This window comes from Corvus hawaiiensis, chromosome 13 (genome assembly GCF_020740725.1).
Source record: "Corvus hawaiiensis isolate bCorHaw1 chromosome 13, bCorHaw1.pri.cur, whole genome shotgun sequence".
NCBI lineage: Eukaryota > Metazoa > Chordata > Aves > Passeriformes > Corvidae > Corvus > Corvus hawaiiensis.
The window spans coordinates 1045651-1070662 of NC_063225.1; the positions used below are offsets into that span (position 1 = coordinate 1045651).

Here is a 25012-nt window from a genome sequence, read left to right on the forward strand (position 1 = left end):
TTTGCTGGTTTAGTTTCACCACAAAACTATTAGTAAATTAGCTTACAATTTGAAAAGAGATCAGCTGGCAAATTAGTGAGAAAGAAAACTTATTTTAAAGGCCTAAGTTTTGAAGCAGGCAACAATTTGTCATACACTGTTAGATCCTTCATTTTCCCCAGTGTCCTACACCAACTTGCTCCATGGATCCGTGGATCTTCCATGGATCCCCATCACCCCATCACTGCAATCTGGTGTATTTACCATGTGTGGCACTCGTTGATGGAGTACTGTGCTATCATCTAAATTAATTCAGCCCTGGTTCATTTTATTTAAGGCTCCCAACTGGCCTTACTCTAACCTATATTTTTGCATGGTTAGCTAATGATGGCATGGGGAGTTAAGCAGGAACTGGTCAGATGAACTAAATACTTTTAAAAAAAATTTTTGTTCAACCAGTGAAATACACATAATGTATCACACACTTCTACAGCTCACTCTGTTCAGTAGAGGCTTCCCTGTCACCTCATGGCTCTGCTGACCCCATCATCTCAGGATTAGTATCGTGTGTGCACACGTAGGGTTCCCAAAGACTCTCACCTTCTGTGCTGTTCTTTGTAGACCTTTTAATCCCATTCCATGAGGCAGTGAGACTGTTCATATTAGCAAGGCAAGAAACTGGATTTTTCACTGTTTAGAACTATGCCGACTGTCTGACACATAGGTGTTATCTATGCCAAATTCCTGAGAGCTGATGCATTCCTATCAAGGCAAAGAAATTTCCTAGCCTTTTGTTGGATTTAACTTCTGGGCCTCTTCACACTTATCAGGTGTCAGAAATAAGGCATTTCTTACAGATTAGAATCCTTCAAAAATGAAGTTTCTTCTTCAGAATCTTCCTCTGCTAGTCCCCCAGGACACAGCTGCATTATTGAGTTTAATGTAAGTAGGTTTAATTTTTCAGACCTGAAGATAACACACAGGGAGAAGCTTTCTGTCACTTTCCTGCTAAAAGATCTTTGGGTTTCTTGGGGGTTTTTTTCCTGTTCTTTTGGTATCACTTTAAAAATACTCAATTTTTATTTCCTTGGCACAGTCTGTGGTGGAAAGCATTTCCAATGTGCTGATTTCTCTGGGGGCCTTTGAAGGATGTTCCTTTATCCAGCAGCATGTGAACCCATAGTTTATGCTGCCTACATTTGCTTTTGTGATTCTGAATGTAACTGGATCGATGAGTTCAGGGTTGCCTGTGTGGCCATCAGGCTGGTGGGGTTAGGTCACACCAGTTTCTGCGGACAATGAGAAGACTGGAAATACATCCACTGCACTTGACTCTCCAGTGAAGTGACCAATTTCTGCCTGAAGAGCCATTGAGTAGAAGGGACCTTGTGGACGTGACCAGAACAGGGCCCGAGTTCAGCTCCAAAGCGATGGCGAAGAGCTCAGCAAGGTTCCTGTGCATCCCAGTTGGACAGCAACCCTGCTTCTAAACCCAGTGTGGGATGGGACTTCTATTTTCTCTGAGACCCACACTTTGTCCAGGATGTGCCCAGAGACCAAACAACAGCTGCAAACAAGCATTTTCTTATCTCTCTTTCCAATCTTGGCACATCCCCAGGCTGAACAATAGCCACTGGATCGGCTATTTTCTGGCTAAAGGGAGACAATGGGAGTCAATAAGCACAGAGTTGCTCCTTGTAGATCAAGGACAATTCTGTAATAAGAAGGGGAGATTTTCAAGGAACTCCCAGGGAACAAAAAGCTTCGTGTCACGGTTCTTTCTCTGGAAGCATCAGCTGCTCCCTGTGCCCAGCACACATTCATATGAGCAGAACCCAAAGAGCTGAGCCCCTAAGCTCACACCACACCAAAGTGAAGGGCTATTTATTCCCTCTTCGGGATTTTGGAAACTGCTCTGTTTCAAGAGCTGGGAACGCCACAGACTTTAATGTGCATATCTGAGAGCAGGAGAAAGGGGTAGCTAGTCTAAAGGAGATACAAAAAAAAAAAAGGAAAGAAACCCTGATAACACCACATTTAAAAGTTATGAATTCAAAGAATAGTAGAGAGGACAGTTTTCACCACTGCATCTATCCTGCTGGCACAGGAGCTGGGCCAGAGACCTGCATAGCTGACTCTCCCAGTACCCCCTGCCCATAGGAATATCAGGGCCTAATGGAGCTAAAATGGGATTTGGTAAGCCTGGACAGGATCTGTCTTCCCAATCTGATATTTTAAAATGCCAGTGGCTGTTTTTTTCTTCTTTCCCCCACAGAGTGTGCAACTTGTACAAACAAGTTTGGGTGCCATTGGCATGTGTTTCTGGGGAAATGAAGCCTTTGGGCTGTGAAGAGGGCTTGGGATATGTGTGGGAGCGGGGCAGGAGGTGAGGCCGGTCCCAGCTGCTGGACTGGAGACCACTGGGATGCCAGAGCGGACTGGGCAGGGGAGGCTGGATGGGGGATGCTGCAGCGGGCAGGAGCGGGGATGCTGGAGAGGCTGGACCGGGGATGCTGCAGCGGGCAGGAGCGGGGATGCTGGAGAGGCTGGACCGGGGATGCTGCAGCGGGCAGGAGCGGGGATGCTGGAGAGGCTGGACCGGGGATGCTGCAGCGGGCAGGAGCGGGGATGCTGGAGAGGCTGGACCGGGGATGCTGCAGCGGGCAGGAGCGGGGATGCTGGAGAGGCTGGACCGGGGATGCTGCAGCGGGCAGGAGCGGGGATGCTGGAGAGGCTGGACCGGGGATGCTGCAGCGGGCAGGAGCGGGGATGCTGGAGAGGCTGGACCGGGGATGCTGCAGCGGGCAGGAGCGGGGATGCTGGAGAGGCTGGATGGGGGATGCTGCAGCGGGCATGAGCGGGGATGCTGGAGAGGCTGGACCGGGGATGCTGCAGCGGGCAGGAGCGGGGATGCTGGAGAGGCTGGACCGGGGATGCTGCAGCGGGCAGGAGCGGGGATGCTGGAGAGGCTGGATGGGGGATGCTGCAGCGGGCATGAGCGGGGATGCTGGAGAGGCTGGACCGGGGATGCTGCAGCGGGCAGGAGCGGGGATGCTGGTCCCCACGGTGTGCGTGCTCAAGACTGCCCTGGACGTCAGCGGGGAGGGGAGGGGGAGCCCGGGCCGGCTCCGGCGCCGTTGCTGAGGCAGCAGGAGCCGCGGCAGCATCCCCGAGAGCCGGGCTGGCAAACTCCTCCTCCCTCCCGCTCTCATCCCCGCTCTCCCCGCTTCCTTTGCAAAGATGGCAACCGAGGGGCTGCACGAGAACGAGACCCTGGCATCGCTGAAGAGCGAGGCCGAGAGCCTGAAGGGCAAGCTGGAGGAGGAGCGGGCCAAGCTGCACGACGTGGAGCGTGAGTGGGGCCGGGCGGCGGGGCGGCCGCAGGGCCGGAGCGGGCCGGGCCTGGCCGGGAGCGGGGCCGGGGGCCGGGCCGGAGCGGGGAGCGCTGCCCCGGGCCGGACAGCGCCGGGCCCCGGGCCGGACAGCGCCGGGCCCCGGACCGGACAGCGCCGGGCCCCCGTGGCTCCCGGGAGCGGGGCAGGGCCCTGGGGCCGGCGGCCCGGGGCGGGCACGGCCCCGCAGCATCCCGGGCACCGCGGAGCTCCGGCGGGGCGCGGAGCCGGGGATACCCTCGGTGCAGCCCGGCATTCGCCCGCAGCCTTTGGGTGTAGTGCCAGGGGCCAGGGTGAAACCCAGCCATGTGGAAGTTGGTGGGAATTCGCTTTAACGAGGCCGGGATTTCACCCGGGGTGTGGAAGGGCTTAAAAAGGAGCATTGTTTGCAAAAGCAGCTCCTCTGTCCCCCTTCCGCCAGGGAAACAAGTTGCAGGGATGCAGTGCTGATTCAGAGGCGCGGGGTGAGTCAGTGCTGGAGCTGTCGATGTGTAACTCACCGTTACCAGCTGCAGCTTCAGCGTCCGGGGATAACCCGACAGAAATGCGAGGGACAGACCTCAACCCTGCCCTCCCCCTATCCCCTTCCCCACTCAGGAAAAAGAAGCTAACCTTACCTTTACAGAGCTTTTCAAATAGGTATTCACAAGTTTTGAGATATGAAGAATTCTTTTATTTTCACTATTTCATTTTATAATTACAATAATACATTGCAGGGTGGGGTTTTGGTTTTTTGGGTTTTTTTTTGCTTTTGGTGGTACTTTTTTTTTTAGAAAAACATGTAAGTTACTGTTGCCCTCTGAAATCATGTAGGTCACTCTACTAGAAATATTAGTGGGTCATTACAACTTTTCTTTCATGTGTTTTGATGCCTTAAGCATTGGAGAGGAATCTGAGCCTGTATCCAGTGACTTAGTTCTTAGTGTTTTGTAACAATGAGGGACTGACAAACACTTTTGAATTTCTGGTTGGGAAGGATTAAAGTAAAATATATATATTCTGGAATAAACAGAGCATTTTCTTGTCTAAGTTAGACAACCATGTGTTATATGAATGTCCTGCTAATCAGAATTGGTAAACAAACACAGATGCCCTCATTACAGAAACACTACCATAAATCACCATATTCCTCCAGTGTAATTTCTGTATCAGAAGTAGCAGGGCCTGTGTTTAACAGACCTCTTAAGCGTATTCTTAAACCCGTTTTTGCTCACAAAGAGTTTTACCTATGATTGCAGTGATACTGTAACTGTGTGCTATTGACAGTCATAGGATATTCTTTGCCATATGTGAAATCTGTAAATTTCCATTGTAAAGCCGTGTTTGCATAGCCATGACAGCACTTCTAAGACAGAAGTGTTAGGCTGCTGTAGAACAATGCTCCCTTACGATATTTATATCATTGATTCTGTATCAGAGCTTTTTTACACCTAAATTATTCCCAAGTACAGTTTCTGCAGAGTTTGTCAGTTTCAGAATAAGGCATCATTTCTGTGTTTTGCTTGCTTGCTTGGTTGGTTTGGGGTTTTTTTCCCTAATCTAAAATTGCATCTTTTGCATTTTTTTGCTCAGATCATGACTTTCCATCGGTGGTTCCCAAAACAAACAGCTGGCTGAAATAGGATTGCCCTTATTTGTTCAATTGGTTCTGAACAGCAGCTCTCAAAAATGTGGATAGAAAAAGGAAATGCCAAACATGCATTTGATTTGCAGTCTTATAATTTTAAACAGTCAATTCAAGAGCTTAAAATTTTAGATGTAGATAAAAGCTTGTTCTGTTTGTGCGATCCATGAATTTTTAAGGCCAGGGAGACCATTAGACCCAACACAGAAAAGATTAAAGACCCAGGAGTATCAGCATCAAGTCCATGTCTCCTGTTCAGGCCAAACAATATTTTTAAGACAGGCAGTTTTATCTGGACCTCTGTAAAACTACTCAGGCTATTTGTTGTCTTTAGCTGATCTACTTGTCTGAGTGCATGATTTTCAACTATCTTTGAACAATATTGGGGAGTGCTTAAAAATAATTATCTGACTCTCAAACCTGTGCTAGGCAGGAGCAGGATTATTGTGGCTGTGGTTGGAGATAAGGGTCCTCAGAGAATCAGTGAGGCTAAACCAGACAATTTCACAGAGTCTCAGCTGCGTTGACATAATGGAAACAGTTTGTCCATTGTCTGTGAAACATTTGTTTTTTCAGATATATTCTGGACACAAGCATCTTTCCAGCTGCCATAATAACCTCCTGTCCTGTGTTTTCGTGTCTTTTGATTGGATCATTTGGCAGGTTTCCATGGGCAATAGTGGGGGAAATGCATCTCTTCCTCAGTGGGTTTATATGGTACTTTCTCAGAAACTTGCTTCTGACTTATGGACAAATCATGAGGAATGGTGGACAGCACTTGTCCCCTGGCTCGGGGAGACTGGTTGAGCAGAGATTTCAGGTGAGAGCATTATTCTGGCACAGCCTGGGGGTGTGGTGGCTTTGAAAGACAACTCCTGAAAAGGTAATCCGCTAGAAATCAGTCTCTGCCTTGGGCAGAAATTGCTTCACTGACCCTGTGCCAGGAAATGATCTCTAAGTTCAGGATGCCTGCTCTCTCGCTGTCACAGCCCTTCCCAGCCCGTGAGCTTTCTTGCAGCCCCAGAAAAGTGATGCAGGGTGAAGTGGCAAGGCAGCTCCAAAGCACCACCTGCCACAGGGGATGTGGAGCTCAGTCTCCAGCAGGGCAGTGAAAAGCTTAAGATTTCCTCCACCAACTCATTAAAGCATCTCCATGAGCTTCTCCATTTATTTCAGAAGCTTTGAGTCAGGCATTGCCCCCACAGCCAACAGCAGCTGGACCATCTTAGGTTTTGGTGTGGACAGCCACACAACACAGGAAGTGCTGGATCCTATCAGCTCTTCTCTAGACAGAGTAATTCATAATTCTGGTGCCAGAGTCTCCAGCCTCAGCCTCAGCCTCTACTCTGCTGTTGGACTTGAAGTAAGTCTCACTCTCCCTCTGTGTGAAGAGCTGCCCCTGGGTGCTGAGGCACATCATGGCCCTACTCAGCTCCACGCTGGATGAACATGCTGGAGAAGAGCAAATAGGTTTCCTCAGATGACACTTTCTCCCAGACATTTACAGGTGACCCCAGCCTGAGGTATCAGGGTTATATGAGACACCTTTTAGTTTTGTCAGCTGCATGAATTTTGTGTCCAAGTCAGTTTGCACAAACGGATGTAAATTTGTTGGGTTTTTAAGAATATCAGCTGAAAGTACTGCTATTAAGTGAGGTATGAAAGAACTGACTTCTCCACCAGAAGATACTGCTCAGGAAAGTTGCTTGCCTGCCCTCTGTTTCCCTCTTTCATAGAAGGGACGTCCCATGAAGTCCTTGATGTCCATAGTTACTGCTGGAAAGTTGGGTAGTGCACTCTTACAGCAAATGTCCATTTTCCTGCTCACTCAAAGCTGTGCCCTGGCCCTTGCTGCTCCTGGCCACCAGAAGGGATGGCACAGCAGTCACCAGTGCCAGTGGCCAGTACCTGTACCCAGTGCAGCACCACCACAGGGCTGCGAGCCAGCCGCAGCTGGGAATCTCACATCCAGAACAACTGTCTGTCCACCTTCAGCCTGAGGATTTCCCAGCAGGAGGGGGCAAAGGGGTAATCTGTTTTCCAGTTACACTTGGGTGGGATGGTCTGCAAGAGCTTCAGCTGCCCGATCCCTGGAATTCAAGCCCTGAGTGAATTCCTCCTTGTGTTTATCTGGTGAATATGTTCATATGCCACCCACCTTGGTGTTAGCCACCTGCCAGCTCTGAAGCAGAGTTCATTGCCTTGCACCATGGACTCAACCTTCATGGATTAATTCCTCCAAGGGCATTACTCATAAACAGATATTTGCCAGGGCAGTGCTTTGATGCAGGGCTCTCTAACCATCAGCTGTTTGCAGTTCATCAGGTGGCAGAGCGTGTGGAGGCACTGGGACAGTTTGTGATGAAGACCAGGAGGACCCTGAAGGGCCATGGAAACAAAGTTCTCTGTATGGACTGGTGCAAAGACAAGAGAAGAATTGTGAGCTCTTCCCAGGTATGCTCTTGGGCAGATGTTTTTCAGAGGTGCTGTTGGGAACTGTACAAATCTTGTGGCTGTGCTGTGTGCCACTCTTAGCAGATGATACCTGGGATTATTGTAAATGTTTTCAAGATGCCCTGAAAGAAGTTCATTGGCGATGTATTTGTTCAGAGAGTGTAAATGTGACCTTTTAATCATTGGTACACCTGTTGTAGCTAATGCCTAAATATTTCTTGTTCAGTCATACACAGATTTTCCCATATTCCCTGCTACAATAAAAGAATAGAACCCATGTGAGGCTACATTTATTTCCTTGTTCTTTACAGATGAAATATTGAGCAAAGTTTTCAAGTTGTATGTTCAGAGAAAATCATCAGGAAAAGGGAAGTGAAGAAATGTTAATTCTTTTAAAGATTTCTATGCACAGAAATTTCTTCTGCAGTCTGTATGATTTGTATGACCTCGAAAGCCTCAAACATCCTGCCAAAATTACTGCATTTAGTTGGGCATTTTGAGAAACAGTCCTACCACCTGCTCAAGACCAGTCTCATAAGCCAGAGGAGGTAATGAGATAATTACTCTCTAGATCCCCTGGTTCGTCCTGAGCCCAGCACGGCAGTGAGTGAGCTCCTTGCACCTCACAGCTGTTCATTGACCTACATGAAATCTGCCAGGGGTCTCACTTGAGGGATAAAAATAGGCAATCTGCATTGCAAGCCACCTTCACTTACTGTGAGTTTTTACCATTCATGGTGATCTCAACAAGGAGAATAATTTTAAATATTTAAAGTCACATTTTTTAAAGTGGTTAAAATGTTAGTGTGTAGATCAGAAAGCTGAACAGACAGGTTGAAATGCATTTTTTACTCTATTGGAAGAACTGTATAAGTCCAGGTACAGAAGCAGTTGTTGCTCAGTAATAAACATTTCACTTTCATGATACAGGGAAGATAACAGTATTATGTGCATAAGGCAAAGTTGTTGTCACGAGTGTACACTTGGTGTACACCAAGTGATTGTGCTGCTCACTGTACAGGGCTCTATGATGGCTATTTAGCAGGTTGTATAATGGATAATTGAAGGTTAAGTAAGTGTAGTGACAAGTAAAGGGAAAACCAGGATCAGAGTGGAAAGGGAAGATGAATAAACAGTGCAATATCCACAAACAGTCAAGTGAGGGCTTAGAGGTGGCAGGTTCCTAAGGAGATGGCCCTGTATGTGGCGTGTGCTGCAGGGGAAAGGAGTTCTCATGAAGCCATTAAGAGGGAAGGGAAAAAAATTGAAAAATAAATTGTTCTTTTAAGCAAACATCAGTCATCTCGGTGAGGAGGGAATACACTTGTGGTAGATACAACAGCACTGCTGAGAAGGGTCTCCTTGATGCGTCACTGTGACTGCTGTACTGTTGTTAAGATGGAGACAAAAGGACATAACAGACTGGGGAAAGGAAATGAGCAGGAGTTTTCTCCAAACTGGGAAGCAGGCTTACAGCCATGTCTCTGGAAGGCCTCAATTTCTCTTTCTCTGTGCTTTCGTTTAGGATGGGAAGGTGATCGTGTGGGATTCCTTCACTACCAACAAGGTAAGTGAAACTTCAGCAAAATCCTGTGTCCAGGGCAAATGACAGTGGGATGAGGTGAAGGGCCCACAGGTGTCACTGGAGGCAGTAGGATTATGGGATAAAATGTAGACTTCCACTTGCACCCCAAAAAAGGGAGCCCAGGGCAAGTCACCTCCCTTGACCTGTTTCTGAGCACAGTCCCTGTTAGGGCACGGGGGTTTGTCATGGTCTCCATGGGAGGCTCTGATCCAACCTCTTTGCTGACAAGGGAGGCAAAGCCCAGCCAGCAAAACAGGGCACCCCTGTACCAGGTGTTGTGTGTGGTCACTGGGGATCCTTCAGCTGTGGTGTTCACTGTGAAATGGTGTCACTGCTCCTCCAAGCCCTGCCTGGACTGCCTCCTGGCACCCTGCACCACACAGACGAGGAAAAGCTACCTGTTTTTAACTCACTTTTACATGTGCAGCAGTGGGACCTTTCACAGCACTGGATGACCCAAATAAAACGTGTTCTGTGATCAGTTTGGGGCCCATGAATAAGGTGGAAAGTGTCAGAGAAGGACTGGCCATCCTCCTGTGCTCTGCTGCATTCTGCAGTCAGCGTTGTCCCAGCCTTACATGTGAGTTATGGCTGGGGGAATCATCTGTGCCTTTCACTGGCCCTAAGGATGTCCCACAGAAATACTGAACTTAGGACTCTCCAGTGTTCTCCTTGTATGGGTTAGAGAAGCAGTGAGGTGCCAGACTCAAGAGATGCTGTGTTTCAGGAGCACGCAGTGACGATGCCGTGTACCTGGGTGATGGCGTGTGCATATGCCCCATCTGGATGTGCCATTGCTTGTGGGTAAGTTCCCAGTTTCCACAGCTGCTTACACAGAGAAGCTGGATTTGTTGCAGTCTCCTGGTGGCTTCAGAACCTGACAGATAGAAGTTTGCATGCCATGATGGTGGGTGGAAGCTCTACATTCAGTGCCTCTGATTCTATTTCCATAGTGGCTCGTACACATTATCTCCACTGACTTCAGTGCAGTAACATTTGTTGTGTAAGCATGGAAAATAATCCTCTTTCAGCATTTATATCATGGGTTAGGAATTCTGCATGCATGCAACTTCCCTGTCCCAGTGTGGTTGTCTATGTTGGATATATCTTCTAAGGGAAAGAGCTTTTAATCGTGTTCTTACTTTGCACTCCTTTTTTTATGACATAGAGGTTCATTATTAATGGTTACGAGTATGTGAATAGACCTTGCTAAGATGGAATGGGGAGAAGTAACCCTATTCTTGATAACCCACAAGTTTTCTGTGTGCTCAGATTTGAAAAAGTGAGTTTATATAGGGGGAAAAAGCAAAGAGATTAAATGTTAGCAAAACATCTTGTAAGAAGGGACTGGATGGATCAGACAGACAAGCAAGCTTGGGACAAGAGAAAGGAACAAAGGGAGACTTCAGCATGCAGCTTGCAAATCTAGAAAGCAGCAGACTGAGACAGACAAGCAGACCCCATAATTGTGTGTGGAAAGGAGTCTGGAAACTGTGTTTTTGACTAGAACCCAAAGAATGGCAAGAAAGCTCTGTCTTTACACCTGTAGCAGAGACAGAGAGTGCACATATATATTGCACCTAATTCTGGATTTCTGTTGTGCTGTCAGTTAAGTGCCATGCACATAATGTAAGTGCATATGTAGTGTAAGCACCAGTGCATACATAATGTAAGCAACTGGTGGTGTGCCAGGATCCCGGGGACCAGGGCAGGGCTGATCTACCACGGCTCTAGGAAAGGGTCAGATATAAGTCCTGCCCTTTAGAAATGAGTCCTGGGTCTGACACAGCTTAACTGGTACAACTGTCCAGGAGGGGGACAGCAGCTACAGAGGTCAGTGCTTCTGTTGCCTTTTTTCCAAACTCTTCTAAAAGCTCTGTCTTCACACCTACTACTTACTTGCTATACTGCCTTTTCTGTAGGAGCTAGGTCAAATTTGTTAAGGTAGGTGTATAATGATGCTTAAACACTGATCTTCACAGTGACAGATGTCAGCAGAAAAATGGCAGTTTGGCTGTATGTGAAACATTAACCCTGAGGTGGCTGCTGTCACCTCCCAGTTTATACTTTCGTGAGGTTTCATTCAGTGCCATTTATAAACTCAATAAGGGTGAAAAAAACTGAGGCGCAGCTGTTCAAGTTCTGTAAAGCAGCCAGGCTGTGAGGCAGCTGGGGCTTCCCTGCACAGGGAGATCCCACACTGCACAATACAGGGAAGTCGGTACTTGTAAGGGTTTGGCAGCACAGCACCGACAGGTGGTTTCCTTCTTATCACCACTCGCCTTTTGTCGTTGCAGTTTTAACCAGTTCTCCTCTCTCTGTTACTGCTATTATTACTCTCTTCAGTGGCCTGGACAACAAGTGTTCTGTGTACCCTCTGACATTTGAAAAAAATGAAAATATGGCTGCAAAGAAGAAATCGGTTGCAATGCACACGAACTACTTGTCTGCCTGCAGCTTCACTAACTCAGACATGCAGGTAAATGCGTTCTCTACCCTCTGCTCACCATCACCTGACAGGAGCTGCACTGGGGTGCAGTGCACATGTCCTCCCTTGCTCCTGGGGCACCCAGGGCCATGTCCTGCCCCTGCAGGGGCTACTGGAACACCCTCGCAGGGGGCAGCGAAGGTGCTGCAAAAGCTGCTGTAAGGAAATGCTTGTCCCAGCCTGTGGCCAGGCTGTCCCTGCAAAGGCCTGTGGCTTCTGCAGAGGGCTCGCTGGTACCTGTGTGTTCTCTGCTCCCCAGCTCTGTGCCAGTTTGTGCCTTTAGGAGCCCAGACTGTTGCAAATAGTTAAAACCACGGTTCAGCCAGGACTAGGCTGGGTGCTGTGCCAGCTGATGCTGACTGTGTTGTTTGCCTGCTTTGTCCCAGACATCCGGCCAACTTTGCTTTTGCTTTCATTCTTAGTATTTTTTATTTGTACCAAGTGATACATTTGAGCTTGAGGATGCCCCACAGGGCCATGTTGTCTGTACATGCAGTACTGTGTTCCCTCAAGGGAAAGGAGTGATGCTGTCCCCATCTCACAGGCAGTGGCGTGCAGCACAGAGGCCCACAATGGGAGGTGATGGCAAATCCAGGAGCTGAATGCAGATCTTCTGAGACCAAGCCAGCCTTCCTCTCTATTGTGTATCTCAAAGATCTCTTTCTCTAGGAACACAGAAGATGATGAAAGGAGCCAGGATAATCCCCTTGTCCTCTCTGTTTTCTGAATTTAATTAAAGCTCTTCTCAGTGCAGCTCTGCAGCAAAATAAGTGGCAGAATGGAGCCTTTTCATAGCTCCTGATGTCAACAGAGCTGCTGGAAAGGGAATACCATGTCCCCTTCTTCCAGATATTTGGAGCTCTTCTGAAGGAAATATCAGCTCTCATTGCTTCTATTTCAGGACATGTGAAGCTGAGAGTATGTTGTTGTTTGTCGCTCTCTGGTTTCTGTAATGACTCTGAGGTGCTAATTTAAGTCCATTGCCATGGAAACAAGTGGCAGAGGTACCCAGCACTCAGGCTTGCTTAGCCCTGACCTTCCTGTGCAGGAGTCATGTGGAATTAGAGTAGTCTAAATTAAGTGGAATGTTTCTGATGAGATACAAACCCAGTTTTCTCTTTTCTTGTCTACACTTATATGCATCGGGATTAAATCCTATGACAGGAAAAATAGCAATTTATTTTTCATAATAAAAAAGAAAGAAAAGTTGGGTCTTTTTTTTCCATATTAAATACAGCAAACTGTGTTGATATTGTTATCTATACAATTGATATTTTATATTATACAATTGATATTGTATCTACTATTGTTAGATAATATCACAGTGGATTAAGGGTCTTCAGTGTGGATATAAAGAAATTTTTCTGAAGTCTTTAAAAAGAAGTTTTCTTGTGATTGCTAGGCTTGTAAGTGATCATTTATGGCACTGCATGTTATTATTCAAACAAATACAAGCAAACGGGTTGGCCAAGCTTTTCTTAGGACACTGTTATGTAGCAGATCCCAGAGAATCCCAGAGTTCTTTTCTTTTTTCATTTACATAAAGGCCTCAGGATTAAAACTATTCAGAATTAAAACTATTAAGTAACTCTGAGGGTACACAGTGCATTGTGCAGGAGCTTTTCCAGCTGTGTGCAGAGCAGCTCTGCTCTCCCAGTTTGCTTCAGGAGGGATGTGGTGCTGTCCTGGAGCAGCTCTAGCATGAGGTGGAGGTGTCCCCCAGCCCAGTGTCCCCACAGCTCCCACTGCCAGGTGCTGCCAGGGCTGCAGCTCTGCCCTGACTTCTGTCTTAAACTACAGCTCAGTTTTCCCACAGAGGCATGGAAGACTGGGTAGGAGTTTAGGGTTTGGTGTAAGAGAGCTCTGGGGGGGGCTCATCGTGGGTTACAGTCACTCCCAGGCTGTGTGGGTGCTGAAAAAGGGGTGCCACCCTTGCTCCCCATCATGTTCCCACGTGGGCCCTGAGCTGCAGGGCTGGGTGACCCACGCACCTTGTTCTCAGTGCCCCAAACCAGCCTTGCTTGAGAGAGCCTCCCCTGCCTCAGTGAGCTGAGAGCCAGGGAGCCTCTCTTCCTAAATTAGGTATCTGCAGCTCTGCGGGGTGATAATGCTCCCCACGTGACAATGCTCCATGTCTATTAATAGCAACAGTTAATTGGGATCTCAAGTGTTTTGCATAGGGCAGGCAGGGCTGGGGAGCAGGATGAATCCCACGATGGTGGAGGAGGTACAGGTGAGGGTGGCCCCTCTCCTCTCACCACTGCTCCCAGCCCCGGTGCCTGTGCCCCTGTGAGCAGGGCTGTGTCCCTGCTGTCCCCTGCCCTGAGCAAGTGCTGCCTCTTGCCACTGGGCGCCAGGCAAGGGTCCCCATCAGTGCTGCTCGAGCCCCTAGTGCTGCTAGCCACAGTCTCTTAGCAAGGATTGCCAATTCCCTCCTGGTCTTAGATCTTCAGAGTTGGTTTGGTTTGGTTTTCAATAGCAATACCTTGAAGTTGAATCCATAATATTTCTCTTTAAGCATTAACTGGAGCTCTGGGTTGCCAACAGACCCTTCCCTTACACTTTTAGCTACTCCTGTTCCCCTTATGACTTTCTTACATGGTGTTACAAGAGCAAATCCTCAGAGCTGGAAGTCTTCATTCCTCAGACAAGTACAAATGTTCCCCAGGACAGGGAAGTTCATTGATCCAGGCTCCAAAGCTGGCCAGAAAGACAAGTCAGGACTTTCTTCTGCTATTATCATCTGAGAGCATTAGCATCTCTGTGCTGCAGGATTCAGAACAGTCTGTTCTGCAGCTTTTACCTCTGTTTACAGGAAGAATTTTTGGAGCATCTGTCAAACATGTTCAGTGTTTAACCTTTATGCAACTCTGAATGGTTTCATGACTGTGTTCATTTTCTTCTTGAAGAAAATTTTTTTTTTAACTTCTAACTACCCACTGGGATCACTTGAGTTTCCTCACCAACCATGAGAAAAACCCGTGTACAAAACTGAGAGCCCTCCTACGTTCACCCTTGCTTCCTTCCACACCAGTGCACAGGGACTCTTCCAACCTACAGAATTTGTGATTGCATAACAGTTTCGGGTGCCAAGGGGAAATTTTGAACAATTGAGCATCATCAGGATTTAGCCACAATAACAAGCTCTGATCACATGTGCTTTCTACAAGTAATGTAGCAGATGGGAAAATGTGAGCTATGTTCAAGCCCTTTCACACACAAATGGTTTTGGACAAGTGAGAGCTGATGGACTTATCAAACAACTGTCTAGACAGGCTTACTTCCCTTTCAGAAAACCCATGTCTTAAGCCAAATTAATTTGGTTTAACCTATTTCAAGCAGAAAAAAAAAAAAAATTGGTGAGTTAAGCAGGTATTCTTAACTCCAAGAGTTCTTCCATTTACCTGGGTTGAATTCCAGCAGCCTAAATATGGATAGAGTGAAATACGGGGACAGACAGGAATACCAGTATTGTTCTGCCTCCTTTTTAGAGAATATGAAAATACCAGCAGATCCTTACTGCTGTCAGTTCTGCAAAGCCCATCGCACAGAAGGGACCATTATTGAAACATTGTGTAGGTATAGTGGTGTCCATACAGCTCTCCTTTCCACTCTACCTTTTTTCCTTAAAAATAAAACCCATAAACTGTACTTAGGTTCACACTGGGCTTATGGCTTTGATTTACTGCATAATATTTAATTAAATTAAAGCTGTCCTTTGGTGTATGTGTAGGATGTCAGTTGTTTCTTTGTAACCTGAAGGTCATCTGCTGATCTTGTATTGTGACTCTTCTTCCCACATCCTATAGATCCTGACAGCAAGTGGAGATGGAACTTGTGCTCTATGGGATGTTGAGAGTGGGCAACTTCTACAGAGCTTCCATGGTCATGGAGCTGATGTCCTGTGCCTGGACCTGGCCCCTTCTGAAACAGGAAATACATTTGTCTCTGGGGTAAGCAGGAGCTTCTTCTCATAATATCAAACCAAGGAACATGGAAGTGAAAAGGCAGCAAATCAGGAGGCTCATGATGTTACTGAGAGAGGGCTGGAGTATATGTTGGATGCCCCAGTGCAATCCACTCATTGCAAGCACATTTTCCAAGCTGGAGCAAATTAAACCCCTGACTGTGGGGTCAAACCCACCCAGCCAGTCTGACTGCAGTTCTGCTTACTTAGCAAGTTCCACCCCACATCAAAGCGATCCAGCTTGAGATCAAAACAACGCCTCTGCTGGGAAGGGGAAGGCTCGGAGTAAGAGCAGTAGGCTCCTACCACAGCAGAGGTGTGAGTCCCTGTGGGTGGGAGCCTGGAACAGCAGAGGACTCCCACACTTTGCTCCTTCCCCATCTCTGGAGCCAGATGGGGTGTGACAGGCATCAGGTGGTGCTCAGGGCATCGAAGTGGGGCTGCAAATAACGTGCGTGCCACTATGTCCCTCAACTGCTCCCCAGAGTCAAGGGGCAGCTTGGACACTGGCTAACCCCCGTGCAAGTTGGAGCAGGGAGATGAGGTGTGGCCACATCTTCAGCTGTTGCTGAGTCCTCTGTGCCTTCCAGAAGCACCAGAGGCATTTAAAGCCCCTTCATCGGTCAAACACTGTCCTCTCCCTGTCCTGGCCCAGAGGAACACGCAAACCTCACTGGGGCTGCAGGACTGGACTGGTCTGGGAAAGGACCCAGGGCATCTTCCAAATCATGTCCTGCTGCCGAGGGATCACTGTTTCCAGGCAGCTGAGCCATTGGCACACAGCCTGGCAGTGAGGCAGGCCAGGCATAAAGGTGGCTGGGATGGGGCTCAGCTCCTTTTCAAGGTGATCTTGGTCTTTCCCACATTAGAAAGTGAGGGTGCAGATGAGAGCTGGTGGTAGCTGAGGGGCAGGTTGCTACCAGTAACTTTGCTGAAGGTACCAGTAGTAGCTTTGTTGGTTTCTGATCCCAACCAGCACTGGCCCAGGGCTGATCCTGTGTTTGATGATGGAAATGGCCCTTGTGCCAGAGGATGCCAACCATGGGTTAGGGGTGCTTGGAGTCATGGTCTACACAGTAAACCTGGACCTCTTCTGTTATGGCTCTTTTTATCAAATTTGTCTGGCCCATCAGGAGCAGAGTCCAGCACACTGGCCCAGTTTGCCTGCTGGTAGCACAGCTGCTCCAAAGCGTGACTGAAAGCTAATTCCATCCAAGTGCATTACTTCTCTTGGGTTTTCCTGTCACCGAGCTTGCTTCCCAGAAAGGATAGGTTCATTCTCCCTGGGAACAGCTCAGCTTATTATAGGGCAAGGAATCGCAAGCAGCTCTGGTACTGCTAAGAGAATATGTCATACTTGTGTTGATACAGCAGCTTGGGCATGTCTGTGCTTACAGGCACTCGCTTAATTCATCACGTGTAAAACACCACTGCAGTGAAGACCTGTCTTGCATCGTGTCAGTGCAGGTACAGGCAGAACAGTATGAAGGTACGGTGGCATAGAGAGACTCCCTGAATACTGTTCCTCTGTAGGACAGTAACCTTGAGCTGGAATAAGCAGGGTCAGTATATCAGCATGTAGGCTGGGTGCTGTTACATTTAACGACCTAACTGAAAATTCCAGCCCTCCCGGGTGAGCTCAGGGCTGTGCCCCAGGCTGTTTTGCTCAGTGCCCTCTGAGCAAGGCTCCTCAGCTGATTTGGATATCACTCAGGGGGTACATCTCCAGCTGGTGGCTGGTTTAGCCTTCAAAACCTTAGGAGTCAAAGCATCAGCTTGTCAGATTGGTCTTGCCCCCGAACTCCCAGAGAGGTCATTAAGAATAGTGCACACGGAAGCAATATGAAGGGCTGGGCTTGGGCTGTGGTGGGGCTTTAGAGGGAAGTATGCTGGGTCCAAAATATTCTCTATCCTGTTTGTTTTCCCTTGTGCAGAAACCACAAGCTGATGCCAAGGAGTATTACCTCTTCTAAATAATGACATCTTTACTAAAAACACTAGGATTTAATTTTAACAACAGAATTTTTTAAAAAAGAGAGAGACACATGTGAATTGTGAAGAGACTGTTTAATTTAATTAGCTATCATATTTGATTAAAATAAATAACGTGTGTGGCACGGTCTGGTGGGCAGGGCGCTCTGGCTCAGCAGAAGCAGCAGCCACCTGGCCTGCCCTGTGCTTCCCACACACCCTCAGAGAGGCTGAGCCCCCGGAGCTGAGCCTGCCTACTGCCTGCTCCTCAGCAGGGGCAAGTTTGTTAAAATCTCCCATCACTCTTCAAAGCAAAGTCCATGTTCTTTTTCTCGTCACCACAACTGTGACAGCAGTAAGACACCGCAGCTGAGAGCTTGGCCCTACGGGTATGAGATGGTTCTTGCCCCAAGGACAGTGTAGACTACATGAGCCAAGCCCCTTGCCCAAAGAATTCAGGGTGCTGAGCACTGAGTGTTAAATGATCTTTTCAAAGCACAGCTTGGAAGGGCAGGTTTGAGCTTGAGGATGAGATGAAGTGCTGCTATGCTGTTTTTCTCATCCCAACCACAGCATCAAGCATGTGGGTGCAGAGCCCTGACACCGGTTAACTCTGGTAGGAGGCTAGGCAAGAAACCCTCTGGATGCACTGATTTAATTTTCTCTTTCAGTGTATGAGAAGAATTAGTTATAAAACTTTAAATGCTCAGTATTAGTTTTTTATATTGATCATGCTAAGTGGTCAGGGAACAGGTCAGTTGTGCAGCTGTGGTGTGGTGGGGCTGCAGACAGAGGTAGGGCAGCAGCACAGGCAGAGCAGGGTGGTGAGTGCAGGGCAGCATGGGGCTCCAGCCTTCATGAGCAACTCTGCTCCCACCTGCAGCTGCACAGGTGAGGGTGCCACTGCAGCCAGCTCTGGGGCTGCTTGCTGGTTAAATCCTCTCAGAGCTGTGATGTTCAGAGCCTTTGAATGTAGCGGGCTTGATGACAAATATCAGACACATGAGGGATGAATGTCACCATTTGCACAATTTCAGTGATATTTTTGTTCCTTACTAGGGATGTGACAAGAAAGCCATGGTTTGGGACATGCGGTCTGGTCAGTGTGTCCAGTCATTTGAAACCCACGATTCAGATATCAACAGTGTCAGGTCAGTATGTTTCTGGGAGAGGACACGTTTGCAGTGTTGAGCAATGTGCTGATTCTATTTCTGAAGTCTGACCTCATGCAAGTAATGTAATGTGTTCTGGTCTTCTTTCACTTGTGCACAGATATTATCCAAGTGGAGATGCTTTTGCCTCTGGTTCAGACGATGCCACGGTATGTTCATTCAGCAACCTAATTTAGGAAAATTCTGTTGCTTCCCAAGTCAGATTTTCCTAAAAGACTAGGTCACATCCACAGAAGACTTTTAGTGACTAAACTGGGCCTGTGACACCAAATTTGCAGAAATAGTAATCCTGTAAGATAAGATATTAAATACCATATATAACATTATAGGGAAAATCATGTAACACTGTAGGTCACTTCTGCAAACTCCTCTACAAGAGGTACTGTCCAAATACTCATTTCAGATTCTCTATGTTTGAAGTTTCGTGACTAAAATTAGTTGTCTTACTGGAAGAGATTTGGCTTCATATAGCTCTTGGTCACAGCATGGGAGGAACCAGCTGAAGTGCTGCAGCTTGTGTCAGGAGAAGCAGCATGTCCCAGAAAGTGGAAGGACCATGGGCTCAGGGCAGAGCAGGGCAGATGAGGGCAGCTGGCCTCTGCAGCCCCAGGGTGGCCTTGGTCACACGTATCTCTGTGGGCCCTGACTCACTGCAGTGAGTCTCTGCATCCAGGGCGTCCTGGATCACACAGTGGCTCTTAATGGCTCTTGCTTATCTGTGAGCAATCTGCTAGGAGGGACTCAGAATGTATTGACAGGTAAATTTGATCAGCACAAGATATACAAAATGCCATTTAGCTCCTGGTGCCCTCTGCCCCCAGTGATGCTCAGGGCTGATGGCTCTCCCTGCAGCTGGTGTGTCCAGGGGGAACCAGGCTCTGCCCCACCACAGCCCTGCAGGGACTGAGCTGTTGAGTGTAGCTTGAGGGCAGATGATGGGGAGGCACCTGGCACCTTACTTCTTCTGTTCACTCAAACATCACACTGAGTCACCTGAGAGCAGAGACTTTAGATAAAGTTCTATGCCCTCAGAGCATGTTCTGAGTCTGCTCCAAAGCTAGCTGAACTCAATAGAAACATTCCTTTTGTCTTTGTTGGATGTGGAGACATTCCAAGGCTCTTCCGGAGAGAGCGAATCCTGACTTTATGTTTTAAAAGCTGTGATTAGAAGTTAATGCCTCTAGCCCTGTGGTGAGCCCAGTGGCTCTCTGCACACGTGGATGCAGTACTATGAGCTCTTGAGATGCTGAGGGAATGGTACAGAGAAATTGTCCACCATTAAATTCCAGTGAAAGCACTCTCTTTTAACACCCAGTATCACAGGTTCTTATTTATTTATTTGATGTTTTTTTTCTTTTTTAACTATTCTTGACACCCCTGACTCAAGCAGGAGAATGGGAAATTCCACCTCTGTACTTTTGACAGAGGTTTTGGCAGTTTCCATCTACCTCATTCTTAAAATGAAGAGGTTTGTTTTTGCAGTGTTACAGAGTGGTATCGTTGACCTGATTTATATACTTGGGGATTCTGAGGAACAGATAATCCTGACTGGAAGTAATCCATAAAAGCATGCTCAGATGACAGTGTTGTCATCTGCAGTGACCCCAACTCCCTGTCAGGACAGTCTGACAAAATTTTTCATCTGTGTGGAGCACTGGGAGAGCTGGACTGCACATACCTGGCAGCCACTCCCCACTGCCCTGAGAATCAAACAGCCACTTCTTTATGTGCACACTTGAATACCAGCCACTTTTCAGTAGGAAAGCCTTAATATTAGCAATCCCATCTGGCCGGTGTTTGCTTAAGCTTAACTTATTGAGGAGGGGTTTCAGTTCACATAGTTTCAAAAGTGCATTTTGATTTCAGGGCTAACAGACAGCCTTTCTGCATGGCAGTGAAGTTTGAAGTCTGGCAGTGAAGTCTGATACATGATTTCCATGTCAAACAAGCTCAGTTTTGCTGGCAAATGATAAAAACAGGAAGTATAGGTTGTCAGAGGTGATTTGGAATTTTCCATGAGAAATGAAAACCAGAGATCTGCATTAAAATGTATTATTTCACTTGAATTATTTTCACGTAGGTTTTTCAAACAGAGAGGCCTCACAGCAGGGCAGGGACTGTTTGTTATCCTGGCTTACTCAGACCCAGGACTACCACCTAGGCTCCTCTGTGCCACATGGTCTGTGTTCTCAACAATGAGTAGAGATTTGATCCCATCTCCCAGGCTCCAGCTGTGGCTAAGCTGTTGTTTAAGAGGCTGTCTCCACATGCACCTCCCCAGCAGCAGGATGCCCTGATAAGTGTGAAACCACAGAGGGGAAGCGAGAGGGTATGGGGACTCCAGTGGGTAGCCATGGTCCAAAGCCCACCACTCATGTCTTTCTAGCAGGACAGGCAGGAGGCTTAGAGAAGTGGCTTGAAAAAGCAAGTTCTTCCTGCAATGTATACAAAACAGCCTTGTGTTGCTTAGATCCCTGTTAGAGGATCCCAGCTGCAGCAGCCAGAAGCAGAAGGAAAGGAGGAAGCAGAAAGAAGCAGAAGGAAAGAAGCCAAGCAGCCGCTTCCCGTGATGTCTGTTAGGCTGCACCTCCCACTCCCACTTTTTCCAAATATTTTAGCCAGTGCTTCCAGCATTTACTGAGGCATGTGTGTTGGTTTTGTTTTAATCCTAGTGTCGTTTATATGACCTTCGTGCAGACAGAGAAGTAGCAATTTATTCCAAAGAGAGCATCATTTTTGGAGCATCCAGTGTGGACTTCTCTCTCAGTGGTGAGACTTGAACTTTGGAGGTTATCGTAGTGTTGAGATTTGAGGGGAACTGTAAAATTTTTCAGTTTAATTTGATAAAACATTTGTTATTAAAAGTTATCAAAAGTACTAAGTACCAAAAGAAACATTTAATGCATGGAAGCATTTTTTTTTTGCCTCTGTAAAAATAATTACTCTTTAAATAACCTAGCTGGCTATTGCTTCGTTGTAGTGATGAAAAGTATTTTCCTGGCCCTACTGAAGGCAGGAAATATTTTGCCATTAACTACAGCTGGGCTAGAGTTTCACAATAATAATGAAAAACATTTCAAAGGCAACATGAAATGTAGCTAAACTATTAAGTGCAGTTACATAAATAGTTTTTAAAAGCATAACAAATGATTAATAGTAAAAGTGTATTAGAGGGGTATGAAGAAAGAGTCATTGCCACTTTTCACTGCAGATCCTGAGACATAAGCTCGAGTCTTGTCTCTCCCAGCCCAAGTGCAGAGCTCCCCAGTCACCCTGGGTGGGGGTGAGTGGGTGGTGGACTGCCCTCCTCCTGGAACTGAGGCAAATGTCTCTGTCATGGTCACAAGCACCACGGCTTGTCCCGTTGGCAGTGAATCACCAAATTGTCTGTTAATCATTCAAGCATTTGTATTCAGCTTCTTGTGTAAGGTCTGAGTAAAGTACTGTTACCCTGCAATAGCTGTTAAAGCGCTCTTCAGTCTGTCACCGTTTGGAGTCATCCCCCATCTCTAACGTCTGAACGCATTTTATGTAATTTAACTAAAACTGACAGTGCTTTTAACTAATGAACTGTAATTGTTCCAGCATTTAGCGTGGACAGCTCAGCAGCGGCAGGGCTGTCCCACGGGAGCACAGCTGGCCTGGGGAAGCAGAGCTCACGGGGTGGGCTTGGGGTGACCACTGTCCTGCAGAAGGCCCTGGCTGCGGTCAAGGCACGTTAAGCCCTCGCTGTGTAAAATCTCATTCTCTCTGCAGGTCGCCTGCTGTTCGCGGGCTATAACGATTACACCATCAATGTCTGGGATGTGCTGAAGGGGTCCCGAGTGTCCATTCTGTTCGGACACGAAAACCGTGTCAGCACCTTGCGGGTGTCTCCCGACGGGACCGCGTTCTGCTCGGGCTCCTGGGACCACACCCTCCGAGTAAGTGCCCGAGAACCCGCTGCGGGTGCTGCTTTCTGCAGCCGGTTAATGACCGGGGCTCAGGAGGAAGGCGTGTTAGAGGAAAACTGCTCTAGAGGAACTGAGGAGGGTATAAAACAGCGTAAAACACGAACAGCAAAGCCAGATAAAAATCCCCACCAAGTGCCAGCAGAACGGCTAAGTTTGAGCTTGCTGTTGGTTACATGATATCACTGCTGCTGATACTCTGTACCACTAATGTGATTGCCGCGCCAAAGCTAATTTAATGTTTGACAGAAGAGTCGCTGTCATAAAGGAGTGTTCGGCTCTCTCTCTTTCTACAGATCTGGGCGTAACCTGAGATCCCGTATGCAGAATCAAATGAAGACTGAAACGCCGGACTACAAAAACTGCATAAAGAAGCCATTCCTCAAAATCAAGTATTCACTACAGTACAAAAGGGTGACACTGAACCCACAGATTAACACAACTAGGTAGAAAATAGTCTGCTTGAACACATAGCAAACGTTGACTTGTAGTAAAACGAAATGTTTTAAATTTTTTTTGAAACTATATTCTTTTATTAGAATTAGTTTCATTATTTATAAAGGGACTTTTCTCCAAAGTCACCTGTATTATAGAATTGAGTATTTCAGTGCACATTATCTATTTATTTGCATGAATTTAGTTCCTTTTTAAAGTAAAAAAAAAGTCCTGATTTTATCGGGATGTAGCATAAGGCTTTGGAAACATTCCGTAGTAGCATATTGAATGTCGGTGTTGAAAAATGGAAAGAGAAACAATTCTGATACTTTATGATGGTGTTATGGATGACTGAACCTTGGCGGTAAGTAGAGGAGCAAAGGACCTACTGTGAAGGTACTGGCTGCTGTCATAAAAATGTATTTTTTGTACAGAAGAGAAATCCCTTCAATCCCTGTTTTTTCCTACTGTCTTTTTAGATAGAAATAAGTATTTCATCTCTGTTACCTGAATATAAAGAATCTAAATATATACAAACTGATAAACAGCAAAGAGGAGGGATATAAACATGATTTACATAATCATGAGGTAATACTTAACCAGTAGTTTCTTAGAAATTTTTAATTGTATCACTTGGTGAGTGAATTTTCTTTTACTTAAAGAAATGCTACATGCTAAGCACTAAGGGATACTACACACTAAGCATTAAGCACCATTATACTGATGGTCAAATCTTTTCCAAGTCAGTCATAGTCATTCTATGACCATGATTCTTATTTGCATTTTGAGCAGTTCATACAACTTCGGCAAGGCAATGTAGCTTAAATGTATATCAAAGCAGTATATACCCATTTTAAGGTCCTTCTGCAATGTCAGAGCAGTTGTAAGTTCATGCAAATACAGGTCAAATCATACAGTCCTTACTGTAACAGTCATCTCCCACTGCCACGGACATGGTTTTGTCATAGCTGGACTTGAGAATGAGTAACAGTGAGCTGTTGAAAATCTGCTGTGAGCCACAGTCCTGCCAGGGTTTGAGACTGTGCTGACCAGAGCACATGAGTCCATCTGATCCAGGAGTCCCTGGTTTTCAGGGGACCAGGACAGCTGGCCACATTGCTGGCAGCATCCAGCCCTCTGTGTGAGCATGGGAATGCCAGATAGACTGGCAGGACCACCCCACACAGAAGTGATGCTGTAGAATCAAGATTTAATCAGATAAAGATGAGATACAATTAATTATAGAACCACTGTGAGATTATATCTGCATTCATGCATTGAAAGCTATTGGGACTAGAGTGTCAGCTCTGCTCTGCCAGCAAGTACTGAGTCCTAACCTCAAATGAGAACAAAGAGCTGGAGTAATGCTGGGGGCTTGCACAGCCTGGCCTTTGAAATTCAAGTGGTGAGGTACAGCTTTTAATGTATCAAATATATGATTTACATTTAGACTGGAACAGGAGAGAGCAAGCTTACTGGAATGAGCCTGTTTACAAGCTCACTGGAGTTTGATGATAATATCCTCATTCTGTTTGCAAGTGGGATTTTTTTACAATAATATAAAAATCATATTAGAAACAAAGTCTCCTCATCCATGAAAACATTAGGTTCTGTGAATCCATAACCAGTTAACCTAAGACACTGACATTTATACCAGCCTTCCATCCCTAATGGAATAGGTCAGCTGTTTTCACTTGGAAAAGTCAACTCTGATGCTTTGCAATATTTGTGGCAAGCTATCCCTGTAACAAACTGAATGCACTATGGAAATGTCATATAGAACTCACTGTGCAATATTGAGTCAATACACTGTACACATTTGATCAAAAGATTAATATTAATGTTTAGATAGTATTTATTGGCAAGATGTTTGTTTCAAACATAATACATTGTGTTGATACTTACGAACAGCCTAAATACAATAAATTGTATTTTACATATTGAGAACATGTATGTAGTAGTTCTTCCCATTGCTTAGGTATTTGTAACGATGCC

The 25012-nt window shown here is 46.6% G+C and overlaps 1 protein-coding gene across 1 annotated transcript in view; it reads left to right on the forward strand.

The window, feature by feature from the left end:
• The window catches only part of GNB5 (G protein subunit beta 5), a 28988-nt gene extending 4027 nt beyond the window's left edge, over nucleotides 1-24961 (forward strand). The window contains exons 3-13 of the mRNA XM_048317224.1: nucleotides 3220-3331; nucleotides 7313-7449; nucleotides 8975-9016; nucleotides 9762-9838; nucleotides 11381-11513; nucleotides 15332-15475; nucleotides 18520-18611; nucleotides 18733-18781; nucleotides 21305-21401; nucleotides 22389-22555; nucleotides 22879-24961. Of these exons, the coding sequence (XP_048173181.1) occupies nucleotides 3220-3331; nucleotides 7313-7449; nucleotides 8975-9016; nucleotides 9762-9838; nucleotides 11381-11513; nucleotides 15332-15475; nucleotides 18520-18611; nucleotides 18733-18781; nucleotides 21305-21401; nucleotides 22389-22555; nucleotides 22879-22890 (1062 nt within the window). The 3' untranslated portion in view covers nucleotides 22891-24961. The remainder of the gene's footprint in view (nucleotides 1-3219; nucleotides 3332-7312; nucleotides 7450-8974; nucleotides 9017-9761; nucleotides 9839-11380; nucleotides 11514-15331; nucleotides 15476-18519; nucleotides 18612-18732; nucleotides 18782-21304; nucleotides 21402-22388; nucleotides 22556-22878) is intronic.
• The last annotated feature ends 51 nt before the right edge of the window (nucleotides 24962-25012 follow it).